Source organism: Heterodontus francisci, unplaced genomic scaffold (assembly GCF_036365525.1).
Source record: "Heterodontus francisci isolate sHetFra1 unplaced genomic scaffold, sHetFra1.hap1 HAP1_SCAFFOLD_323, whole genome shotgun sequence".
Classification (NCBI taxonomy): Eukaryota; Metazoa; Chordata; class Chondrichthyes; order Heterodontiformes; family Heterodontidae; genus Heterodontus; species Heterodontus francisci.
This window is the reverse complement of record NW_027141078.1, coordinates 750554-774669: the sequence shown is the minus strand read 5'-3', so window position 1 is coordinate 774669 and position 24116 is coordinate 750554. Positions and strand designations below refer to the sequence as shown.

General features: G+C 56.8%; 2 protein-coding genes across 3 annotated transcripts in view; one reads left to right on the top strand and one right to left on the bottom strand.

Moving 5' to 3' along the window:
- Window positions 1-11218, bottom strand: part of LOC137361959 (uncharacterized) — a 52174-nt gene extending 40956 nt beyond the window's left edge. Inside the window, exons 1-7 of one of the 2 annotated variants that reach the window (XM_068026549.1) lie at window positions 11086-11218; window positions 6064-6164; window positions 5585-5689; window positions 5283-5364; window positions 5045-5153; window positions 4819-4951; window positions 4461-4508 (exon numbers count right to left, since the gene is read on the bottom strand). In XM_068026549.1, coding sequence (XP_067882650.1) covers window positions 4461-4508; window positions 4819-4951; window positions 5045-5153; window positions 5283-5364; window positions 5585-5689; window positions 6064-6164; window positions 11086-11168 — 661 coding nt within the window. In that variant the 5' untranslated portion in view covers window positions 11169-11218. The remainder of the gene's footprint in view (window positions 1-4460; window positions 4509-4818; window positions 4952-5044; window positions 5154-5282; window positions 5365-5584; window positions 5690-6063; window positions 6165-11085) is intronic. The other variant, XM_068026551.1, reaches the window with a different exon arrangement.
- Window positions 11219-15900: 4682 nt separating this feature from the next.
- LOC137361966 (BTB/POZ domain-containing protein 17-like) lies at window positions 15901-21827 on the top strand. Its single transcript, XM_068026563.1, has 2 exons — window positions 15901-15985; window positions 17647-21827. Exon 2 carries the CDS (start codon window positions 17654-17656, stop codon window positions 19022-19024), a length of 1371 nt encoding a protein of 456 aa, XP_067882664.1. The 5' UTR covers window positions 15901-15985; window positions 17647-17653; the 3' UTR covers window positions 19025-21827.
- The last annotated feature ends 2289 nt before the right edge of the window (window positions 21828-24116 follow it).

The following is a 24116-nucleotide window of genomic DNA, read 5'->3' as shown; positions in this document are numbered from 1 at the left end:
TATTGACAGGGGATCCCCCGGGGAGTGTGTCAGTATTTACAGGGGGTCCCTCGGGGAGTGTGTGTCAGTATGTACAGGGGGTCCTTCGGGGAGTCTGCGTCAGTATGCACAGGGGATCCCCCGGGGAGTGTGTCAGTATTTACAGGGGGTCCCGCGGGGAGTGTGTCAGTATTTACAGGGGATCCCTCGGGGCGTGTGTCAGTATTTACAGGGGGTCCCTCGGGGAGTGTGTCATATGTACAGGGGGTCCCTCGGGGAGTGTGTGTCAGTATGTACAGGGGGTCCCTCGGGGAGTGTGTCAGTATTTACAGGGGGTCCCTCGCGGAGTGTGTCATATGTACAGGGGGTCCCTCGGGGAGTGTGTGTCAGTATGTACAGGGGGTCCCTCGGGGAGTGTGTCAGTATTTACAGGGGGTCCCTCGCGGAGTGTGTCATATGTACAGGGGGTCCCTCGGGGAGTGTGTGTCAGTATGTACAGGGGGTCCCGCGGGGAGTGTGTCAGTATTTACAGGGAGTCCCTCGGGGTGTGTGTCAGTATGTACAGGGGGTCCCTCGGGGAGTGTGTCAGTATGTACAGGGGGTCCCTCGGGGAGTGTGTCAGAATTTACTGGGAGTGTCCCTTGGGGAGTGTGTCAGTATTTACAGGGAGTCCCTCGGGGAGTGTGTCAGTATTTACAGGGGGGACCCTCGGGGAGTGTGTCAGTATTTACAGAGAGTCCCTCGGGGAGTGTGTCAGTATTTACAGGGGGTCCCTCGGGGAGTGTGTCAGTATTTACAAGGAGTCCCTCGGGGAGTGTGTCAGTATTTACAAGGAGTCCCTCGGGGAGTGTGTCAGTATGTACAGAGGGTCCCTCGGGGAGTGTGTGTCAGAATTTACAGGGGGTCCCTCGGGGAGTGTGTCAGTATTTACAGAGAGTCCCTCGGGGAGTGTGTCAGTATTTACAGGGGGTCCCTCGGGGAGTGTGTCAGTATTTACAAGGAGTCCCTCGGGGAGTGTGTCAGTAAGTACAGAGGGTCCCTCGGGGAGTGTGTCAGTATTTACAGGGGGGGGTTCCCCGGGGGAGTGTGTCAGTATTTACTGGGAGGGTCCCTCGGGGGGTGTGTCAGTATTTACAGGGGGTCCCTCGGGGAGTGTGTCAGTATGTATAGGGGTCCCTCGGGGAGTGTGTCAGTATTTACTGGGAGGGTCGCTCGGGGAGTGTGTCAGTATTTACAGGGAGTCCCTCGGGGAGTGTGTCAGTATTTACAGGGCGGGGGTCCCCCGGGGGAGTGTGTCAGTATTTACATGGGGGGTCCCTCGGGGAGTGTGTGTCAGTATTTACAGGGGGTGCCTCGGGGACTGTGTGTCAGTATTAACAGGGGGTCCCTCGGGGAGTGTGTCTGTATTTACAGAGAGTCCCTCGGGGAGTGTGTCAGTATTTACAGAGGGGTCCCTCGGGGAGTGTGTCAGTATTTGCAGGGGGTCCCTCGGGGAGTGTGTCAGTATTTACAGGGGGTCCCTCGGGGAGTGTGTGTCAGTATTTACAGGGGATCCCTCGGGGAGTGTGTCAGTATTTACAGGGGGGGGTCCCTCGGGGAGTGTGTCAGTATTTACAGGGGTTCCCTCGGGGAGTGTGTGTCAGTATTTACAGGGGGTCCCGCGGGGAGTGTGTCAGTATTTACAGGGGTCCCTCGGGGAGTGTGTCAGTATTTACAGGGGTCCCTCGGGGAGTGTGTCAGTATTTACAGGGGGTCCCCCGGGGGAGTGTGTCAGTATTTACAGGGGGGGGGTTATCCGGGGGAGTGTGTCAGTGTTTACATGGAGGTCCCCCGGGGGAGTGTGTCAGTATTTACAGGGGGGGTCCCTCGGGGAGTGTGTCAGTATGGACAGGGGGGGTCCCTCGGGGAGTGTGTGTCAGTATTTACAGGGGATCCCCCGGGGAGTGTGTCAGTATTTACAGGGGGTCCGTCGGGGAGTGTGTCAGTATTTACAGGGGGTCCCTCGGGGAGTGTGTGTCAGTATTTACAGGGGGTCCCTCGGGGAGTGTGTCAGTATTTACAGAGAGTCCCTCGGGGAGTGTGTCAGTATTTACAGGGGGTCCCTCGGGGAGTGTGTCAGTATTTACAAGGAGTCCCTCGGGGAGTGTGTCAGTATGTACAGGGGGGGGTCCCTCGGGGGAGTGTGTCAGTATTTACTGGGAGGGTCCCTCGGGGAGTGTGTCAGTATTTGCAGGGAGTCCCTCGGGGAGTGTGTCAGTATGTATCGGGGGTCACTCGGGGAGTGTGTCAGTATTTACAGGGAGTCGCCCGGGGGAGTGTGTCAGTATTTACAGGGCGGGTGTCCCCCGGGGGAGTGTGTCAGTATTTACATGGAGGTCCCCCGGGGAGTGTGTCAGTATGTACAGGGGGTCCCCCGGGGAATGTGTCAGTATTTACAGGGGGGGCCCCTCGGGGAGTGTGTCAGTATTTACAGGGGGTCCCCCGGGGAGTGTGTCACTATTTACAGGGGGGGGTCCCCCGGGGAGTGTGTCAGTATTTACAGGGGGCCCCTCGGGGAGTGTGTCAGTATTTACAGGGGGTCCCCCGGGGAGTGTGTCACTATTTACAGGGGGGGGTCCCCCGGGGAGTGTGTGTCAGTATTTACAGGGGGGTCCCTCGGGGAGTGTGTGTCAGTATTTACAGGGGGGGGTCCCCCGGGGAGTGTGTCACTATTTACAGGGGGGGGTCCCCCGGGGAGTGTGTGTCAGTATTTACAGGGGGGTCCCTCGGGGAGTGTGTGTCAGTATTTACAGGGGGGGGTCCCCCGGGGAGTGTGTCACTATTTGCAGGGGGGGGTCCCTCGGGGAGTGTGTCAGTATTTACAGGGGGTCCCTCGGGGAGTGTGTCAGTATTTACAGGGTGTCCCTCGGGGAGTGTGTCAGTATTTACAGGGGGTCCCTCGGGGAGTGTGTCAGTATTTACAGGGGGGGTGCCCATGGGGAGTGTGTCAGTATTTACAGGGGATCCCCCGGGGAGTGTGTCAGTATTTACAGGGGGGGTGCCCATGGGGAGTGTGTCAGTATTTACAGGGGATCCCTCGGGGAGTGTGTCAGTATTTACAGGGGGGGGTCCCCCGGGGAGTGTGTGTCAGTATTTACAGGGGGTCCCTCGGGGAGTGTGTCAGTATTTACAGGGGATCCCCCGGGGAGTGTGTCATTATTTCCAGGGGATCCCTCGGGGAGTGTGTGTCAGTATGTACAGGGTGTCCCTCGGGGAGTGTGTCAGTATTTACAGAGGGTCCCTCGGGGAGTGTGTCAGTATTTACAGGGAGTCCCTCGGGGAGTGTGTCAGTATGGACAGGGGGTCCCTCGGGGAGTGTGTGTCAGTATTTACAGAGGGTCCCTCGGGGAGTGTGTCAGTATTTACAGGGAGTCCCTCGGGGAGTGTGTCAGTATGGACAGGGGGTCCCTCGGGGAGTGTGTGTCAGTATTTACAGGGGGTCCCTCGGGGAGTGTGTGTCAGTATTTACAGAGGGTCCCTCGGGGAGTGTGTCAGTATTTACAGGGGGTCCCTCGGGGAGTGTGTCAGTATTTACAGGGGGTCCCTCGGGGAGTGTGTCAGTATGTACAGGGGGTGCCTCGGGGAGTGTGTCAGTATTTACAGGGAGTCCCTCGGAGAGTGTGTCAGTATTTACAGGGGGGGCCTCTCGGAGAGTGTGTCAGTATGTACAGGGGGTCCCTCGGGGAGTGCGTCAGTATTTACAGGGGGTCCCTCGGGGAGTGTGTCAGTATTTACAGGGGGTCCCTCGGGGAGTGTGTGTCAGTATTTACAGGGGGTCCCTCGGGGAGTGTGTCAGTATTTACAGGGAGTCCCTCGGGGAGTGTGTGTCAGTATGTACAGGGGGTCCCTCGGGGAGTGTGTCAGTATTTACAGGGAGTCCCTCGGGGAGTGTGTCAGTATGTACAGGGGGTCCCTCGGGGAGTGTGTCAGTATGTACAGGGGGTCCCTCGGGGAGTGTGTCAGTATGTACAGGGGGTCCCTCGGGGAGTGTGTCAGTATGTACAGGGGGTCCCTCGGGGAGTGTGTCAGTATGTACAGGGGGTCCCTCGGGGAGTGTGTCAGTATGTACAGGGGGTCCCTCGGGGAGTGTGTGTCAGTATGTACAGGGGGTCCCTCGGGGAGTGTGTCAGTATGTACAGGGGGTCCCTCGGGGAGTGTGTCAGTATGTACAGGGGGTCCCTCGGGGAGTGTGTGTCAGTATTTACAGGGGGTCCCTCGGGGAGTGTGTCAGTATGTACAGGGGGTCCCTCGGGGAGTGTGTCAGTATTTACAGGGGGGGTCCCTCGGGGAGTGTGTGTCAGTATTTACAGGGGGGGTCCCTCGGGGAGTGTGTCAGTATTTACAGGGGGTCCCTCGGGGAGTGTGTCAGTATGTACAGGGGGTCCCTCGGGGAGTGTGTCAGTATTTACAAAGGGGTCCCGCGCACGTGTTTACTCACTTACTGGCTGAGGTACGATCGTCCCCACTCGCGGTGACATCTTCTGCAATGTCTGTAAAACGTGGAACAGAGGGGGCAGGGGTCAAGAAATCTTCAACAATGCCCCGAGACCACCACCAATCCCGCCCAACCCCGGAGCCAATACCATCACAGCGAAGCGCCTGGATTTGCCGGCTGGCTATTCGCCCGTGGAAGGCGGCGCGAACGAGGCGAAACGCGGCCCTCTCCCGCGCCGTGAGTGCGGACAGCACCGCGAGGGGGCCTGGGGGGGGGGCGCCTCTCCTGCTCGGTGTCCCCCCCCGCCCCATCCCCAACTCCTCTCTCTCCCCACCCACCCCCCACCCTCCACGCCCCAACAGTACCTGTGTCGCCGTCTCGTTGGGCGGCCTCCCAGCGGCCGTGGCCCGCCGTCTTCCCCCCGGGGGGAGGCAGGAGCGGGACGGGGGCCTCGGCCCCCGCGGCCCGCGCCCGGGACCGGTCGCGCCTCTTCACGTTCTGCAAGACAAAGCACAGCGGGATCCCGCGAGTCAGAAGCACGCCGTCAAGAGTCCGGGACGCGCCCGAGCCTCCCTTGACCCCGCGACCTACCCCGATCTGCAGCTGAATGGTCTCCCCCTCCTTAAATGCCAGGTCCAGCTTGGGTTCGGCCGTCTCACTGACGTCTCGCTGGGCGGCCTCCATTTTCTGCTTCAGGCACCTGGAGAGGGAGAGAACCACGCACATGCTGAGCTGAACTTGCGGCCGACCCTCCGACAGCGGGGCGCCCCCTCGGCACCGACCCTCCGACGGCGCGGCGCCCCCTCGTTAAGGAGCGCTCGTAACGTACCTGAAGTGTTCCTGAACTGTCACACTGAAGTCGAAGGCATCCTCGCGACTGCTGAACCCCACTCCAATGAACGCGTGGCGCCCTGTATTTCGGGGGGGGGGGGTGGTGGGGGTGAAGGGATAAGAGACAGCGTAAGTCTTACGTAGCCCCCCCCCACCGCCTACTCCCGCCTCTTGTCGCGTCGCTCCGCCCTCACCGCCCGCCCATCACCCTGAAACTCTCCCGCCGCGCCAGACGGTTGCGGCCCGCAGTTCGGCGACCCGCCGACAGGCCCAGTTTACCGGCGCCCGCCTCCTGCTCACCCGATCCGTCCTGGATCCGGAGGGCGAAGTATCTACTGGAGTCGGTGACGCCCTCGACGGTGACGCCGGGATAGGATTCCACCGGGGCCTCGGCGAACAGCTCCCCTGCGGCGGAAAGGAGACCCGAGGGAGTTAGGCTTTTCAGCGAGGGTATAAAAAGAGAGACCGGGGGGTGGGGGAGTACGAGGAGGCGACGGAGGGGACTCATAAACGAGTACTGGGGAATGGGAGCCAGAGTAGGGAAGGGGAAGAGTTAGGACACGAGGGGCAGAAGAGTCTGGGGTGCATTGATGGTTCTGGAGTGTTTACACAATGGAGATTTCCTATGTAAACATGTCACGCGACAGCGCCACCACGGGCAGGAGGGTGTAATGACTGCGTGACGTGTTTACATGGAAATTTTCAAGGATAAAATTGGTCGTAGGGCTTTTTTTTTTTGCCTACCTCCCCTACCCCCCCCCCCCCACCCCCCCACTTACCCGAGACACGGTCCTCCAGCTTGATGTAAACCAAATCCCCCTTGGTGGTGACTCGGAGACGACCCGTCCAATCAGGTTGGTGCAGCTTCCAGTCTGCCGCCCTGTGGGCGGGAAGAAACATTCGGGTCAGCCATCATTGTCTGCTGATGCCCCCTACCCCTCTATATTACATCTCCCCCTCTCTAACCCCAACACCCTACCTCACCACTCCCCTATCTTAAACCCCTCCCCCTCACAAACATCTCCCACTCTAACCCCACCCCTCTCTAACCACAACCTCCTCCCTAACCACATCCCTACCTTAAACCCCACCCCCTCACTAACCTCTCATACTCTATCTAACCCCTCCCCATCTCTAACCTCACCCCCCTCTCTAACCCCTCCACTTCTCCATATCTCCTCCCCTCTCAAACCCCATCCCCCCTCTCTAACCCCCTCCACTTCTACATATCTCCTCCCCTCTCTATCCCCATCCCCCCTCTCTAACCCCTCCACCTCTCCATATCTCGCCCCTCTCTAACCCCCTCCACTTCTCCATATCTCCTCCCCTCTCTAACCACACCCTCCTCTCTAACCCCCTCCACTTCTCCATATCTCCTCCCCTCTCTAACCGCACCCTCCTCCCTAACCCCCTCCACTTCTCCAAATCTCCTCTTCCCTCTCTAACCCCTCCACTTCTCCATATCTCCTCCTCCCTCTCTAACCCCTCCACTTCTCCATATCTCCTCCCCTCGCTAACCGCTCCCCCCCTCTCTAACCCCTCCACTTCTACATATCTCCTCCCCTCTCTATCCCCTCCACTTCTACATATCTCCTCCCCTCACTAACCCCTCCCCCCTCTCTAACCCCTCCACTTCTACATATCTCCTCCTCTCTCTAATTCCCACCGCCCCCTCTCTAACCCCTCCCCATCTCTCGAATCCCCCTCCTTCTCCCTAAACCTGCCCCTCTCTCTAACACCTCCCCCTCACTAATCCTTCACTCTAACCCCACCCCCTCTCTAACCCTGCCCCCTCTCTCTCTAATTCCTCCACTCTCTCTAACCCCACCCCCCTCTCCAACTGTGCCCCTTTCTCTAACTCCTCCCCCTCTCTCCAACCCCTTCCCCTGTCCCCAACCCCACCCCCTCTCTCCAACCCTTCACCCTCTCTCCAACCCACCCCATCACTCTAACCCTGCCCCCTCACTCTAACATCTCCCCTCTCTCTAAAGCCTCCCCTGTCTCTATCTCTGCCCCTCTCTCTCACCCCTCCCCCCTCTCCAACCCCTCCTCCACTCTCTAACCCCTCCCCCACTCTCTGACCCCACCTCATCACTCTAACCCCGCCCCCTCACTCTAACTACTCCCCTCTCTGTACACCCTCCCGTCTCTAACCCTGCCCCTCTCGCTAACCGCCCCTCTCTCTAACTCCTCCCCCACACTCTCATCTTGCCCCCTCTCTCTACGCCCGCCTCCTCCCTCCAACAACACCTCTCCAACCCCGCCACTCTCTCTGACCCATCCCCCTCTCGCTCACCCCTCCCCTCTCAAATAACGCCCCACACTCTAACTCCTCCCCCTCTCACTAACCCCGCCCCGTCTCACTAATCCCTCCTTCTCTCTCTAAACCCTCCCTCTCTCTCTAACCCCGCCCCTCTCTTACCCCACCCCCTCTCTCTAACCCTGCACCTCTCTCTAACCCTGCCCCCTCACTCTCGCCCCACCCCTCTTGCTAACCCACCCCCTCTCTCTAACCCCACCCATTCTCTCCAACTCCTCCCCCTCTCTCTAACCCCGCCCCTCTCTCTAATCCCGCCCCTCTCTCTCAAACCCATCCCCTCTCTCTAACTCCTCCCCCTCTCTCCAACCCCACACCCTCTCTCTAATCCCGCCCCTCTCTCTAATCCCGCCCCTCTCTTTCAAACCCACCCCCTCTCTCTAACCCCCCCACCCTTTCTCTTAGCCCGGACCCCTTCTCTAACCCCGCCACCTCTCTCTAAGCCCTCCCCCTCCCGCTAACCCCACCACCTCTCTCTAACCCCGCCACCTCTCTCTAACCCCTCCCGCTAACCCCATCCCTCTCTCTAACCCCACCCATTCTCTCTAACTCCCCCCTCACTCTAACACCTCCCCTCTCTCTAAACCTGCCCCTCTCTCTAAACCTGTCCCCTCTAACTCCGGCCCTCTCTCTAACCCCTCCCCATCTCTTACCCCCGCCCCCTCTCTCTCACCCCAACCATTCTCTCTAACCCCTCCCTCTCTCTTCAACCCCACGCCCTCTAATCCCGCCCCTCTCTTTCAAACCCACCCCCTCTCTCAACTCCTCCCCCTCTAACTCCTCCCCTTTCTCTAACCGCACCTCACTCTAACACCTCCCCTCTCTCTAAACCCGCCCCTATCTCTGAACCTGTCCCCTCTAACTCCGCCCCACTCTCTATCCCCTCCCCTCTCTCTTACCCCCGCTCACTCTCTCTAACCCCACCCACTCTCTTCAAACCCACGCCCTCTCAAACCCCACCCCCTCTCTCAAACCTCACCCCCTCTAACACCGCCCCTCTCTCTAACTCCTCCCCTTTCTCTTACCCCGGCCCCCTCTCTCTAACTCCTCCCCTCTCTCTTACCCCGCACCCTCACTCTAACCCCGCACCCTCACTCTAACTCCTCCCCTCTCTCTAACTCCTCCCCTCTCTCTAACTCCTCCCCTCTCTCTAACCCCTCCCCTCTTTCTAACTCCTCCCCTCTCTAACCACTCCCCTCTTACCCCGCCCCCTCTCTCGAACCTGTCCCCTCTCTCTTACCCCGCACCCTCCCTCAAACACCTCCCCCTCTCTCTAACCCCGCCCCTATCACTAACTCCACCCCTCTCTCTAACCCCGCCCCCTCTCTAAACCCCTCCCCCTCTAACCCCATCCCTCTCTCTAACTCCTCCCTCACTCGAACACCTCCCCTCTCTAACCCTGCCCCCTCTCTCTGACCCCCCTCTCTCTGACCCCGCCCTTCCCCCTAACCCCACCCTTCTCTCTAACCCCTCCCACTCTCTCTAACCCTGCCCCCTCTCTCTAACCCCGCCCCCTCTCTCTCACCCCAACCATTCTCTCTAACCCCTCCCACTCTCTTCAACCCCACGCCCTCTCAAACCCCACCCCCTCTAATCCCGCCCCTCTCTTTCAAACCCACCCCCTCTCTCTAACTCCTCCCCCTCTCTCTCAAACCCACGCCCTCTCTCAACTCCTCCCCCCTAACTCCTCCCCTTTCTCTAACCCCACCTCACTCTAACACCTCCCCTCTCTCTAAACCCGCCCCTATCTCTAAACCTGTCCCCTCTAACTCCGCCCCACTCTCTAACCCCTCCCCTTTCTATTACCCCCGACCCCTCTCTCTTGCCCCCGCTCACTCTCTTTAACCCCACCCCCTCTCTCAAACCCCACCCCCTCTAACACCGCCCCTCTCTCTTACCCCGCACCCTCACTCTAACCCCGCCCCCTCTATCTAACCCCGCCCCCTCTATCTAACCCCGCCCCCTCTCTCTAACCCCTCCCCCTCTCTCTAACCCCCCCTCTCTCTAACCCCGCCCCCTCTCTTTAACCCCTCCCCCTCTCTCTAACCCCTCCCCCTCTCTCTAACCCCTCCCCCTCTCTTTAACCCCTCCCCCTCTCTCTAACCCCTCCCCCTCTCTTTAACCCCGCCCCCTCTCTTTAACCCCTCCCCCTCTCTCTAACCCCTCCCCCTCTCTTTAACCCCTCCCCCTCTCTCTAACCCCTCCCCCTCTCTCTAACCCCTCCCCCTCTCTCTAACCCCTCCCCCTCTCTCGAACCCCTCCCCCTCTCTTTAACCCCTCCCCCACTCTCTAACCCCTCCCCCTCTCTCTAACCCCTCCCCCTCTCTGTAACCCAGCCCGCTCTCTCTAACCCCTCCCCCTCTCTCTAACCCCTCCCCCTCTCTGTAACCCCGCCCCCTCTCTCTAACACCACCCCCTCTCTCTAACCCCTCCCCTCTCTCTAACCCCTCCCCCTCTCTCTAACCCCTCCCCCTCTCTCTAATCCCTCCCCTCTCTCTAACCCCTCCCCCTCTCTCTAACCCCGCCCCCTCTCTGTAACCCCGCCCCCTCTCTGTAACCCCTCCCCCTCTCTGTAACCCCTCCCCCTCTCTCGAACCCCTCCCCCTCTCTTTTAACCCCTCCCCCTCTCTGTAACCCCGCCCCCTCTCTCTAACCCCTCCCCTCTCTCTAACCCCTCCCCCTCTCTCTAACCCCTCCCCCTCTCTCTAACCCCTCCCCCTCTCTGTAACCCCGCCCCCTCTCTCTAACCCCTCCCCCTCTCTCTAACCCCTCCCCTCTCTCTAACCCCTCCCCCTCTCTCTAACCCCTCCCCTCTCTCTAACCCCTCCCCCTCTCTCTAACCCCTCCCCCTCTCTGTAACCCCGCCCCTCTCTCTAACCCCTCCCCCTCTCTCTAACCCCTCCCCCTCTCTCTAACCCCTCCCCTCTCTCTAACCCCTCCCCCTCTCTCTGACCCCTCCCCCTCTCTCTGACCCCTCCCCCTCTCTCTAACCCCGCCCCTCTCTCTAACCCCTCCCCCTCTCTCTAACCCCTCCCCTCTCTCTAACCCCTCCCCCTCTCTCTAACCCCTCCCCCTCTCTCTAACCCCGCCCCCTCTCTCTAACCCCTCCCCCTCTCTGTAACCCCTCCCCCTCTCTCTAACCCCTCCCCCTCTCTTTAACCCCTCCCCCTCTCTCTAACCCCTCCCCCTCTCTTTGACCCCACCCCCTCTCTCTGACCCCTCCCCCTCTCTTCAACCCCTCCCCCTCTCTCTAACCCCTCCCCCTCTCTTTAACCCCACCCCCTCTCTCTAACCCCTCCCCCTCTCTGTAACCCCTCCCCCTCTCTGTAACCCCTCCCCCTCTCTGTAACCCCTCCCCTCTCTCTAACCCCTCCCCCTCTCTCTAACCCCTCCCCCTCTCTCTAACCCCTCCCCCTAACCCCGCCCCGCTCTCGAGCCCCGCCCCCTCTCTAGCCCCGCCCCCACTGTAGTCCCTCCTCCTGACCTGTGACCCCGGCTGGAGGCGCGGGGCGGGATGCGGTAAACCGTCACCTCGGGGTTCAGCCACAGAACCGACTCCGCCGCCATCTCCGCCCCGTCGCCCCGGGCAACCGCCACTTCCGGTTGCGCCCACGGGCATTGGCCACTTCCGGCGGGTGGGCCGGCCCGGCTTCCGGTCGCTGGGCCCAACTTCCGGGATGGCGCGCGCGTCTCCCTTGGCAACCGGCCGACGAGGTGTCTTTTTTGTTTAAATTTCAGAAGCGCTTTAATCCTTCAAAATCCTTCCCGGACCGCACCTATAATCCGAATCGCACTCCAGCAATCCATTCATAAAACAATAAAGCCGCGCCCTTTATTTATTTAATTCTGATATTCAAATCCCGCGCCTGCGCGCTGGCGCCCAACCGTCAACCGCTGCCGTGACGTCAGGTCAGCTGACCTACAGTTAGTTATATTATAAAAGCCATATTTTCTCTGCAACAGCCGTTCTCGCTAGTAAATGTTAAAGAAAGGGATTAGAAGCGAGAGAAAGGTTTTTTTCGCGGCGGAGAGGTTTTGTCGGCAACACGCTTGCGCCTTGCCTCCGCCGCCATCTTTGATGCTGGCGCTCCCCCTTCATCCCCAGTGTGCGCGTTGTGGGTGCCGCCACCTTTGATGCTGGCGCATCGCTGCCTCACTGGGCGTGGGTGTGCGTGACGCCATCTTTGATGCAGGCGCTCCGGCGCACCACCGGCTGGGTGACCTGCCTCTGTCGGCCATCTTTGATCTGGGCGTGGGTCGACACCACCACCAACCCTTCCCTCCCCCCAGACCTGAGTGTGTCAGCTTTCTTGACTGTCTTGGAGAGGGGCTGAATGGCCTCTGCCTGTACCTGTGTAACAGGCTCAAGGGGGGGGGGGGGGGGGGTGCTGAATGGCCTCCTGCTGTTCCTGTGTGGCAGGCTCCAGAGAGAGAGAGAGGGGCTGAATGGCCTCCTCCTGTCCCTGTGTAACAGGCTCAAGAGTGGGCTGAATGGCCTCCTCCTGTCCCTGCGTAACGGGCTCGACAAGCGTCTGAAATTCTGAGAGGGGGGTTTGACAGGGGAGATGCTGAGAGGCTGTTGGGGCCCGGTTCACGCTTCAACTTGTTCCGACGCCGGAGTCTTTTCTCTCTTGAGGTTTACGTGTCTTCCGTGGGTCTGGTGGCTTGGGAGAAAGTGTGAGAGAGAGAGAGAGAGAGAGAGAGGCTTCCTTGTTTCAGCTGAGGACTGCCTTCTGTTGCCGAGCAGGTTAGTCATATGACTAGCTGGTTTGACCACTTCTGTTTGTGGATTTTGACACCTTCGCAGTCATCCTGGAATGTGAGCTTCCTCACCTTCAGTGTCTGGTGATCACAGTCCATTCTGGGTGATGTGGACCAAGGAATAGTCCTTTGTCTCTCCAAGCACTGTCTGTTAGTATGCAAATGTATTTCCAATGTTTTTATCAAGTCCTTTCTGCAATCCTGCCACAGTTGCAAAACAATGTTCATCTGACAAAATTAATATGCTTCATTCTTGACAGGCAGGGGTCTGCGTGACATTACGTGTTAAGAACAAATTCCCGCACTCTAAAGTATCCAATCGGCAAGTCCCACCACTGGTGTGTATGCTCGGTCATTCATCAAAGCCCTGTTAAACTGGAATGGGGCACAATACTCCAGTTGGGAGCCAAACTGGAGCTTTAGAATTTTCTTTCATTCAATTTGCCTTCTTAATTACCTGCTGTTCCTGCATGCTGATTTTTTTGCGTTCGTAGTGCCACGAGAACACACTTATCTTTTGTAAAATACGATTTTAAGGTCATATAGTAAACAAGCCCTTATTGGAAGGCACCTGTTGTCAGAGAAAATACCAGCAGGGAGCTTGTTGTTTTGACTTGGGGAAGATGTTTACAGAGAAGTGACAGGCCGAGATTTATAGCGGTCCAGAGGCTTGATTCTTGCGACATTGTTTTGGTTCCGCTTTGGGCAGCGGGTTGGCGTGTAACCTGCTTGGATGACAGTTGGTTTCCGCCTGCCATCTCATCTCTTTCTCTCCCTTGGAAAGAAACCCTGCCTGTCCAGTATGGCAGTCGCCTCTTTCCTCCTGTATTTGATGAAACCCTGCATATCGAGTATGTGGGAACTGAAACCCCCGTTGCCGCTGTAAGCCCTGTCTGAAACCTCGGTAGCTGCATTTCTTGGAAAGCCTACCCAAACTGATCTTCAACATCGCCTAGAAAGAGCTGTTCTAGGAAGATCCCAGTGACAGCCGTCTATCTGCATTTGGGACGCCAAACCAAAACCAATGACATCTTACCATATCTTTTTTTTTTCAAGAATGAGCAAGTTTTTCTTTTGTAACAGATCTCTAAAGCAAAATTCCCTTTTATTTTTCCATTAGCCGGTGTGTGTGCGTGTGAGAGAGAGAGATATGTTGTGACCTGTGGAGACGTGGGACTAGAATAAACTCCTGCCTCGATCATAACCATATATAAGGACACATCAGTCCCTCTGTGTGTCAGCATTCTGCAGTCTCTCTTCATTTAACTAATATCATTTAACTTTTCGATCGTGGACAAGCTCACATTTTCCCGAAACAGAAAGTACTGGAAATACTCAGCAGGTCAGGCAGCATCTGCGGAGAGCGACGCCAAGTCACCCTTTCAGCGCTGTCTCCCATTATACTCCATCTTCCGGGTTTATGCCCGCTCACGTAAACCTGTCGAGCTCCCATCTGCAGACTCGATGGCTCCCTGACAGGGCGCAGAGGAGATTTACTGGCAGGGACGAGGGACTTTAGCGACAAGGTTAGGTGAGGGGATGTTGGGGGTTAGAGCAGAGGTGACTGAGGGTAGATCCCATAGAGGCGTGCAAGATTAGCACAGTTTAGGACAGTGGTAAGCCAAGAAAAGCTTTGCCTCCGAATGGATGGTGGGATATACTGAAGTTAGTTTAACATCTGTCTTGGGAAATTGTTAGAATCCATTATTAAGGAACTAATAACAGGACATTTAGAAAGTCAAAACGCAATCGATCAGAGTCAGCGTGGTTTTATGAAGGGTAAATCGTGTTTGACTAATTTGCCAGAGTTCTTTGAAGATGTAACAAGTAAAGTGGATAAAGGGGATCCTGTAGATGTAGTATATCTGGACTTTCAGAAGGCATTTGATAAAGTGGCGCACAAAAGGTTAATACACAAGGTAAGATCACATGGGGTTAGGGGCAATTTATTAGCTTGGATAGAGGATTGGCTAACCAACAGAAAACAGAGAGTCGGGATAAATGGGTCTTTTTCTGGTTGGCAGGACTAGTGGGGTGTCACAGAGTTCGGTCCTCGGGCCCCAACTATTAACAATATACATTAATGACTTGGATGCAGGGATCGAAGGTACTATAGCCAAATTTGCAGATGACACTAAAATAGACTGGATAGTAAGTTGCAATAAAGAAATAAGAAATTTACAAAATGGATATGGATAGGTTAGGTGAATGGGTCAAAATTTGGCAGATGGAGTTTAACGTGGATAAGTGTGAGGGTATCCGTTTTGGTCAGAAGAATAGAAAGGCAAATTATTATCTAAATGGAGGGAAACTTCAGAGTGCTTCGGTGCAGAGAGATCTGGGTGTCCTTGTGCATGAATCACAGAAAACTAGTATGCAGGTGCAGCAGGTAATAAGGAAGGCAAATGGAATTTTGGCATTTATTGCTAAAGGAATAGAATATAAAAGTAGGGAAGTGTTGCTGCAACCATACAAGGCATTAGTGAGACCGTGCCTGGGGTATTGCGTACAGTTTTGGTCCCCTTACTTGAGGAGGGATGTAGTTACATTGGAGGCAGTTCAGAGGAGGTTCACTAGATTGATTGCAGAGATGAGGGGTTTGTCTTATGAAGAGAGATTGAGCAGTTCAGGCCTTTACTCTCTAGAGTTTAGAAGAATGAGAGGAGATCTAATTGAGGTATATAAGATGATTAAGGGGATTGACAGAGTAGACGTAGAGAGGATGTTTCCTCTGGGGGGGAAATCTAGAATGAGAGGTCGTAGTTTTAGGATAAGGGGTAGCAGATTTAAAACAGAGATGAGGAGAAATTACTTCTCAAGGGGTCGTGAGTCTGTGGAATTCGCTACCCCAGAGTGGGGTGGATGCCAGGACATTGAGTAAATTTAAGGAGGAGATAGACAGTTTTTAATTAGTAATGGGTTGAAGGGTTATGGAGAACGGGCAGGAAAGTGGAGTTGAGGCTGAGATGAGATCAGCCATGATGGTATTGATTGGCGGAGCAGGGTCGAGGGGCTGAATTGCCTACTCCTGCTCCTAGTTCTTATAGTCTTAGCTACCGCCACCCCCCCCCCCCCTTCCACCACTCCCACCTCCTCCATGGGCTTAATTCAGGTGGCCCAAAATGCTGTCGAAAAATAATTTAAAAAAAACTGAACGAGAAAACTCAGAGGAGAAGGCAGCTTGGAGAATGTCTCCCAAGGGGGTAGTGGGAGCAGGAGCAATGGCGGCCGCGGTTACCCAGGGGGCAGCGCGCTGTGGGAATACGGTCCATCGGATGGAGCGGCGTGGGGGGGGGAGCGGGGTTTGGAGACGCATGCGCGCACGTCGCGGCCCCTTGCGCCGGCGGCCGGGAGGAGGAGGCGGGGCGGGGCCTGTTGGGCGGTTGCGTCAGCGCGCCGTGTGCGGAAGCGGCGGGGGGTGACGTCGACGCGCCGGCCGTGCGTCGAAACGGGTAGGGGTGGGGAGGAGGAGGAGGAGGAGGAGGAGAGAGAGAGGGAGGGGGCGGAGCCATCTCAGGGGCACTTCCGCTTCCGGTTGGCAACCCCAGGCCGGGAGGGGTATTGGCGGCGGAGAAGCGGCGGAGAAGCGGCGGAACCGAGACCCGGGGGAGCGGGCGGAGCGGGTGAGGCCCCCTTCTAACCGGGGCCTCTCGGCGGGCGCCGGGGGCAGCCGAGGGCCCCAAACCCCGTTAACTGGCGATCCTGGGCCTTCAAACCCCTTTAATTGGGGATTATTGTCCCCAAAATCCCTTTAATTGGGGATTATTGGCCCCAAAACCCCTTTAATTGGGGATTATTGGCCCCAAAACCCCTTTAATTGGGGATTATTGTCCCCAAAATCCCTTTAATTGGGGATTATTGTCCCCAAAATCCCTTTAATTGGGGATTATTGGCCCCAAAACCCCTTTAATTGGGGATTATTGGCCCCAAAACCCCTTTAATTGGGGATTATTGTCCCCAAAACCCCTTTAATTGGGGATTATTGGCCCCAAAATCCCTTTAATTGGGGATTATTGTCCCCAAAATCCCTTTAATTGGGGATTATTGGCCCCAAAACCCCTTTAATTGGGGATTATTGGCCCCAAAACCCCTTTAATTGGGGATTATTGTCCCCAAAACCCCTTTAATTGGGGATTATTGGCCCCAAAATCCCTTTAATTGGGGATTATTGTCCCCAAAACCCCTTTAATTGGGGATTATTGGCCCCAAAATCCCTTTAATTGGGGATTATTGGCCCCAAAATCCCTTTAATTGGGGATTATTGTCCCCAAAACCCCTTTAATTGGGGATTATTGTCCCCAAAACCCCTTTAATTGGGGATTATCGGCCCCAAAACCCCTTTAATTGGGGATAATTGTCCCCCAAATCCCTTTAATTGGGGATAATTGTCCCCCAAATCCCTTTAATTGGGGATAATTGTCCCCCAAATCCCTTTAATTGGGGATAATTGTCCCCCAAATCCCTTTAATTGTGAATAATTGTCCCCAAAATCCCTTTAATTGGGGATAATTGTCCCCCAAATCCCTTTAATTGGGGATAATTGTCCCCCAAATCCCTTTAATTGGGGATAGTTGTCCCCCAAATCCCTTTAATTGGGGATAATTGTCCCCCAAATCCCTTTAATTGTGAATAATTGTCCCCAAAATCCCTTTAATTGTGAATAATTGTCCCCAAAATCCCTTTAATTGGGGATAATTGGCCCCAAAATCCCTTTGATTGTGAATAATTGGACCCAAAATCCCTTTAATTGGCCCCAAAATCCCTTTAATTGTGAATAATTGGACCCAAAATCCCTTTAATTGGCCCCAAAATCCCTTTAATTGTGAATAATTGTCCCCCAAATCCCTTTAATTGGGGATTATTGTGTTTAAAATCCGTTGAATGGCTGGGGTCACGTTGCACTCGGCCGGGGTCACGTGGCTCTGGGCCCGGGGTCACGTCGCACTCGGCCGGGGTCACGTGGCTCTGGGCCCGGGTTAGGCTGCCCACCCGCCAATCAATCAGATTATGGCTGTTTTATACCTCAGCACTGTCTTCTCTCTCTGCAGGCTTCACTTTAGCCTGCTATTCGACTGTGGGAGCTTCGCAGATGAGCTCTGCTCTCTGATTGAGTGGCGGGGAGTGGGGAGGGGGGGGGGTGTGGGTGGGGGAGCTGAATCGCGAGGGGGGGGAGGGAGGGAGGGCGGGTGATGCTCGTGAGGTGTCTTTCCAACACTCCTGACCTCTGTCCCTCTCCCCCCCCCCCCCTCCCCCCCCACTACCCCTCTCCTCCCACCCCCAGCAGGGCAACGATGGACAGCTCGGAGACCTCGGAGACGCTGGTCCACCAGACGCACGTCATGGCCGCCCTCTCGTCCCTCTTCGGCAGCGAGGAGCTGAGCGACGTGCGGCTGACAGTGAACCGGGAGGCCCCGCGGCCGGCCCACCGCTTCGTGCTGGCCCTGGGCAGTGACGTCTTCCGCGCCATGCTGCTGGGCGAGCGCTGGGCGGACGCCCGGCGGGAGACGGTGGAGCTAACCGAGGAGGAGGGGGCGGCCGCCTGCTTCGAGGACTTCCTGCGCTACTTCTACACGGGCCGCATCACCGTCAGTGTGGACAACGTCTTCGCCGTCCACGGCCTGGCCGAGAAGTACAATGTGGGGCCCCTGCGCCGCAGCTGCGAGCAGTTCCTTCTGGACAACGTGGCGGCCGCTGGCGCGCTGGACCTAGCGCTGGCCTGGCACCGCTACGCCCGCTTTGTGGGCTTCGGCCGGCTGGAGGAGGCCTGCGACACCTTCGTGGCCTGGAACATGGACGCTGTCATCCGCTCGGCCGACTGGCTGAGCCTGGAGGAGGAGCAGCTGGCCGCCCTACTCCGCCGCTCGGACCTGGTGGTGGAGAGTGAGTTCGCCCTGTGCCAGGCCGTGCTGCGCTGGCTGGCGCCGCGGCCGGAGGCCGGGCCCGCCCTGCTGGCCCACCTCCGCTACCCCATGATGAGCACCGAGGAGCTGGCCACCCTGCGCGCCCACCCGCTCGTGCCCCGGGGCCTGCTGGACGAGCTGCTGGCCCAGAGCCTGGGCCTGCACCAGGACAGCTGCCTGACCAAGGAGGCCGTGGGCCAGCTCCACGGGGCCGCCTCCTGCCCCCTCCGCATGCGGCTCTACACCGCCAAGAGCTGCGGGAGCCCCTGGCAGCTCGACTTCTTCAGCTCGATGACCAAGACCGTCGTCTGCAAAGAGTTTGCCACCACCAACTTCCGGGTGCAGTCCAAGTGGTTCGTCACCTTTCACCCCAAGGGCGAGCGGCTGGTGGTCCAGGAGGAGCGCCCGGTCCGGGGCAGCGTGCGGCTGCCCAGCCCGGCGGGTGCCAAGCGGCGCTGCACCTGCCCGGGGCTCTACGAGCGGGTGCTGAAGGACAACAACCGGGCGGCCTTCAACTGCAAGATCATCCGTTGCCACTCCAGCAGCCGGGCCACCCACGAGCACCAGATCGCTGTGCTCTTCTACCGCTACCTGGGCAGCCGCTGGCTGGTCTGCGACCTCAAGACCTTCGCCATCCCGCACTGGCAGGACGTCAAGATCGATGACCTGCTCCCGGCGGCGGAGCGCGGCAAATATGTCAGTAAGATCAACGACACCATGTCACTGCACTTCATCGGCCAGACTAATTGGAAGAAGATATAGGGGAACCCTCCCCCCCCCCCCCCCCCCACCACCTCTGCCACGCGGGTCCCTCCCCCTCCGCCCACCTCCGCGCGGCCCTCCCTCCCCGCGTCTCTCGCTCCCCGCATCGTGTCTCCCTCTCTCTCAACATTTACTCCATATCTAACTCCCGTGCTGTACCTGTCCTGGGGAGCGTCTGACGGGGGAAAGCATTGTCAGCTGAACCTTGTTGCTGCAACCAGCACTCAGCACCTAAAATTAGGCAGCAGCAAACCCGATGCTGTACCTGTCCTGGGGAGTGTTTGATGGAGGACAGTGTAGAGGGAGCTTTACTCTGTATCTAACCCCCCCGTGCTGTACCTGTCCTGGGGAGTGTTTGATGGGGGACAGTGTCGAGGGAGCTTTACTCTGTATCTAACCCCCGTACTGTACCTGTCCTGGGGAGTGTTTGATGGGGGACAGTGCAGAGGGAGCTTTACTCTGTATCTAACCCCCCGTGCTGTACCTGTCCTGGGGTGTGTTTGATGGGGGACAGTGTAGAGGGAGCTTTACTCTGTATCTAACCCCCCGTGCTATACCTGTCCTGGGGTGTGTTTGATGGGGGACAGTGTAGAGGGAGCTTTACTCTGTATCTAACCCCCCGTGCTGTACCTGTCCTGGGAGTATTTAATGGGGGAAAGCATTGTCAGCTGAACTTCGTTGCTGCAACCAGCACTCAGCTCCTCCAATTAGGCAGCAGCAAACCCTGTGCTGCACCTGTCCTGGGAGTGTTTGATGGGGGACAGTGTCGAGGGAGCTTTACTCTGTATCTAACCCCCCCGTGCTGTACCTTATGTTATTGCCCCTCCTGAGTTGCTTTCCAGGTAGTTGCAGTACGCTGGCCTCGTCAACCTTGAGTGTGACGCCACCTCAGAGTGGGACCGTGGGTGTCAAACGGTGTTGAGATGGTCTCTCAAAACATCTTGTGTATGTACTGTATGGAGCCTTCCCGTTAATCCCACTCCCCCTCTGCTCCTTCTCTCCCCCCCCCCCCCTCCAACCCCCACCCGGCATCCCTGTAAATTTTTCCCCCTTCCAGTATTTATCCAATTCCCCCTTTTTGAACGTCACTATTGAATCTGCTTCCACCACCCTTTCTGGGCAGCACAGCAACCCACTGCGTCAAACAAATATTTCCCACCCCCACGTCCGAGTCTTTTACCGATTATTTTAAACCTGTGTCCCTCTAGTTATTTACTCGATCAAAACCCTTCCCGATTGTGAACACCTCCATTAGATTTCCTCTTAACCTGCTCCGCTCGATATGGAGAACCATCCCAGTTTCTCCCGGTCGCTCCATACTAACTGAGGCTCCTTATCCTTGGAATCATTCTGGTACAGTACAGGTGGGGACAGGTCTGTCACTGTATAACACAGGGGTACAGTACTGGTGGGGACAGGTCTGTCACTGTATAACACTGGGGTACAGTCCTGGTGGGGACAGGTCTGTCACTGTATAACACTGGGGTACAGTACTGGTGGGGACAGGTCTGTCACTGTATAACACTGGGGTACAGTACTGGTGGGGACAGGTCTGTCACTGTATAACACTGGGGTACAGTACTGGTGGGGACAGGTCTGTCACTATATAACACTGGGGTACAGTACTGGTGGGGACAGGTCTGTCACTGTATAACACTGGGTACAGTACTGGTGGGGACAGGTCTGTCACTGTATAACACTGGGGTACAGTACTGGTGGGGACAGGTCTGTCACTGTATAACACTGGGGTACAGTACTGGTGGGGACAGGTCTGTCACTGTATAACACTGGGGTACAGTCCTGGTGGGGACAGGTCTGTCACTGTATAACACTGGGGTACAGTACTGGTGGGGACAGGTCTGTCACTGTATAACACTGGGGTACAGTCCTGGTGGGGACAGGTCTGTCACTATAACACTGGGGTACAGTCCTGGTGGGAACGGGTCTGTCACTGTATAACACTGGGGTACAGTACTGGTGGGGACAGGTCTGTGACTGTATAACACAGAGTAAAAGATCCCGCAGATTGTTTTCAAATAAGGTGGGAGTGGAATTCTCCCCAGTCCCACAGAGCCAAACTGGCTGTTGGTCAGAAAGAGAGAGCGAGAGAGAGACCCGGACACCCTATACTGCATACATCCAGCGCGAGTGCTGCAGGACACGTTTATCTCCACGAACAGTCTTGTGAGTCACTGTGGGGATCCATTGTGCCTGTTGCTGCCCTGCTTTCCCGCCTCCACGAGGAAGAGACAGAGACAATGCTCGCCAGAGAGCGCGAGCGGGCGCGATTTGGACACCCCATACTGCGTACGTCCACCGCGAGTGCTGCAGGACACGTTTATCTCCACGAACAGACTTTGAATCACCGTGGGGATCCATTGTGCCTGTTGCTGCCCTCTTTCCCCCCCCCCCCCCCACCCGACCCCTTCCTCTCCTTTAGGAAGGGACTGAGGTAATGCTCTCCAGAAGGAGAAAGAGAGATCGGGACACCTGAAACCACGTACCTCCAACGCGACTGCTGCAGGGCTGGTTGAACTCCATGATTTCTGAAGTTTGGATTTTTTTTCTCTCTGCCCCCCTGCCCCCCACCGTGTGCGATGGGGGAGGGAGGGGCAGGGCTGGGGTACGTGTGGGGGCCGTGAAGGCCGAGCCAGCGGGAAGATAAGCCGCACGCGATGAACTGTGTGCGCCCAGTGATGACGTCGACCGAAGGGATGTGTTCTGTTGCCGCTTAAATTGTACATTAAATATTGAGGCAACAGAAAGCAGAGAATGTAATTGCTTATTAAAAACGTGACTCTCAGCCGTGCGTCTTGTTTTCCTTCCTGACCGTTCCACCCACTGTGGGGGGAGGTTAAACCCGGCCACTGAGACCGAGGCGGGAAAGGCGGTCCCTCCAACCATTCAGTTCCCCCCCCCCCCCCCCCAACTCGAGCCTGTTACACGGGAACAGGTTGGAGGCCCATTCAGCCCCCCTCTCGAGCCTGCAACACAGGAACAGGAGGAGGCCATTCAGCCCCTCTCGAGCCTGTCCTATCATTCAGTGAGAGGATGGCTGATGTCTATTCGAACTCCATCTCCCCACCTTGCTTCCGTGAACCTGAAAACCCAACAAAAGTCGATCAAACTCAGGGTTGAAATTTACAATTGAGCCCCCACCCCTCCCGATCTCGATATCCTCCTCCAGACCCACATCAACCCTCCCTATCTCTGTAACCTCCTCCAGACCCACATCAACCCTCCCGATCTCTGCAACCTCCTCCAGACCCACATCAACCCTCCCTATCTCTGTAACCTCCTCCATTCCCCTACAACCCTCCCTATCTCTGCAACCTCCTCCAGTACCACTACAACCCTCCCTATCTCTGTAACCTCCTCCAGTCCCCTACAACCCTCCCTATCTCTGTAACCTCCGACAACCTTCCCTATCTGTGCAACCTCCTCCAGCACCTACAACCCTCCCTATCTCTAACTTCCTCCAGTCCCCTACAACCCTCCCTACCTCTGTAACCTCCTCCAGGCCCATACAACCCTCCCCATCTCTGTAACCTCCTCCATCCACTGCAAACCACCCGATCACTGTAACCTCCTCCAGCCCCTACAACCGTCCATATCTCTGTCACCTCCTCCAGCTCATACAACCCTCCCGATCTCTGTAACCTCCTCCTGACCCACGACAAACCCTCCCTAACTCTGTAACCTCCTCCAGACCCACTACAACCCCTCCCTATCTGTGTAACCTCCTCCAGACCTCGACAACCCTCCCTATCTCTGTAACCTCTTGCAGGTCCGTACAACCCTCCCTATCTCTGCAACCTCCTCCAGCACCTAAACCCTCCCGATCTCTAACCTCCTCCAGCCCCCTACAACCCTCCCTATCTCTGTAAACTTCTCCCATCCCAAACAACCCTCTCTATCTCTGTAACCTCCTCCAGGCCCGTACAACCCTCCCTATCTCTGTAACCTCTTCCAAACGCACACACGCTCCCTATCTCTAACTTCCTCCAGTCCCCGACAACACTCGCTATCTCTGTCACCTCCTGCAGGCCCGTACAACCCTCCCTATCTCTGTAACCTCCTCCAGACCCGCACACGCTCCCTATCTCTGTAACCTCCTCCAGCACCTACAACCCTTTCTTTCTGTAACTTCCTCCAGTTCCCTTTAATGCTCCCTATCTTTGTAACTTCCTCCAGTCCCCGACAACACTCGCTATCTCTGTCACCTCCTGCAGGCCCGTACAACCCTCCCGATCTCTGTAACCTCCTCCAGACCCACACACGCTCCCTATCTCTGTAACCTCCTCCAGCATCTTACAGCCCTCCCGATCTCTGTAATTGCCTTCAGCCCCCTACAACCGTCCCCATCTCTGTAACCTCCTCCAGGCCGCTGCAGCCCTCACTATCTCTGTAACCTCATCCAGCCTCTACAAACCACCCTATCTCTGTAACCTGCTCCATCCCCGACAAACCTCCCCATCTCTGCAACCTCCTCCAGGCCACTGCAACACTCCCTATCTCTGTAACCTCATCCATCCCCAACAACCCTCCCTATCTCTGCAACCTCCTCCAAGGCTGCTGCAACCCTCACTATCTCTGTAACCTCCTGCATCCCCTACAACCCTCCCTATCTCAAACCTCCTCCAGCCCCTACAAACCTCCCTATCTCCGTAACCTCCTCCATCCCCGAACAAACCTCCCTATCTCTGTAACCTCCCCCAGACCCACCACAACCCACCCTATCTCTGTAAACTCCTCCAAACCCACTACAACCCTCCCTATCTCTGAAACCTCCTCCATCCCCCTACAACCCTCCGTATCTCTGTAACCTCCTCCAGACCCACGACAAACTCTCCCTATCTCTGGAACCTCCTCCAGACCCACGACAAACCCTCCCTATCTCTGCAACCTCCTCCAGTCCCACTACAACCCTCCCTATCTCTGTAACCTCCTCCAGTCCCACTACAATCCTCCCTATCTCTGTAAGCTCCTCCTGCCCCCCACAACCCTCCCTATCTCTGTAACCTCGTCCAGTCTCACTACAACCCTCCCTATCTCTGTAACCTCCTCCAGTCCCACTACAACCCTCCCTATC

Coding starts and splice junctions, on each gene's coding strand:
- LOC137361966 (XM_068026563.1), top strand. CDS start 17,654: ATGGACAGCTCGGAGACCTCGGAGACGCTGGTCCACCAGACGCACGTC.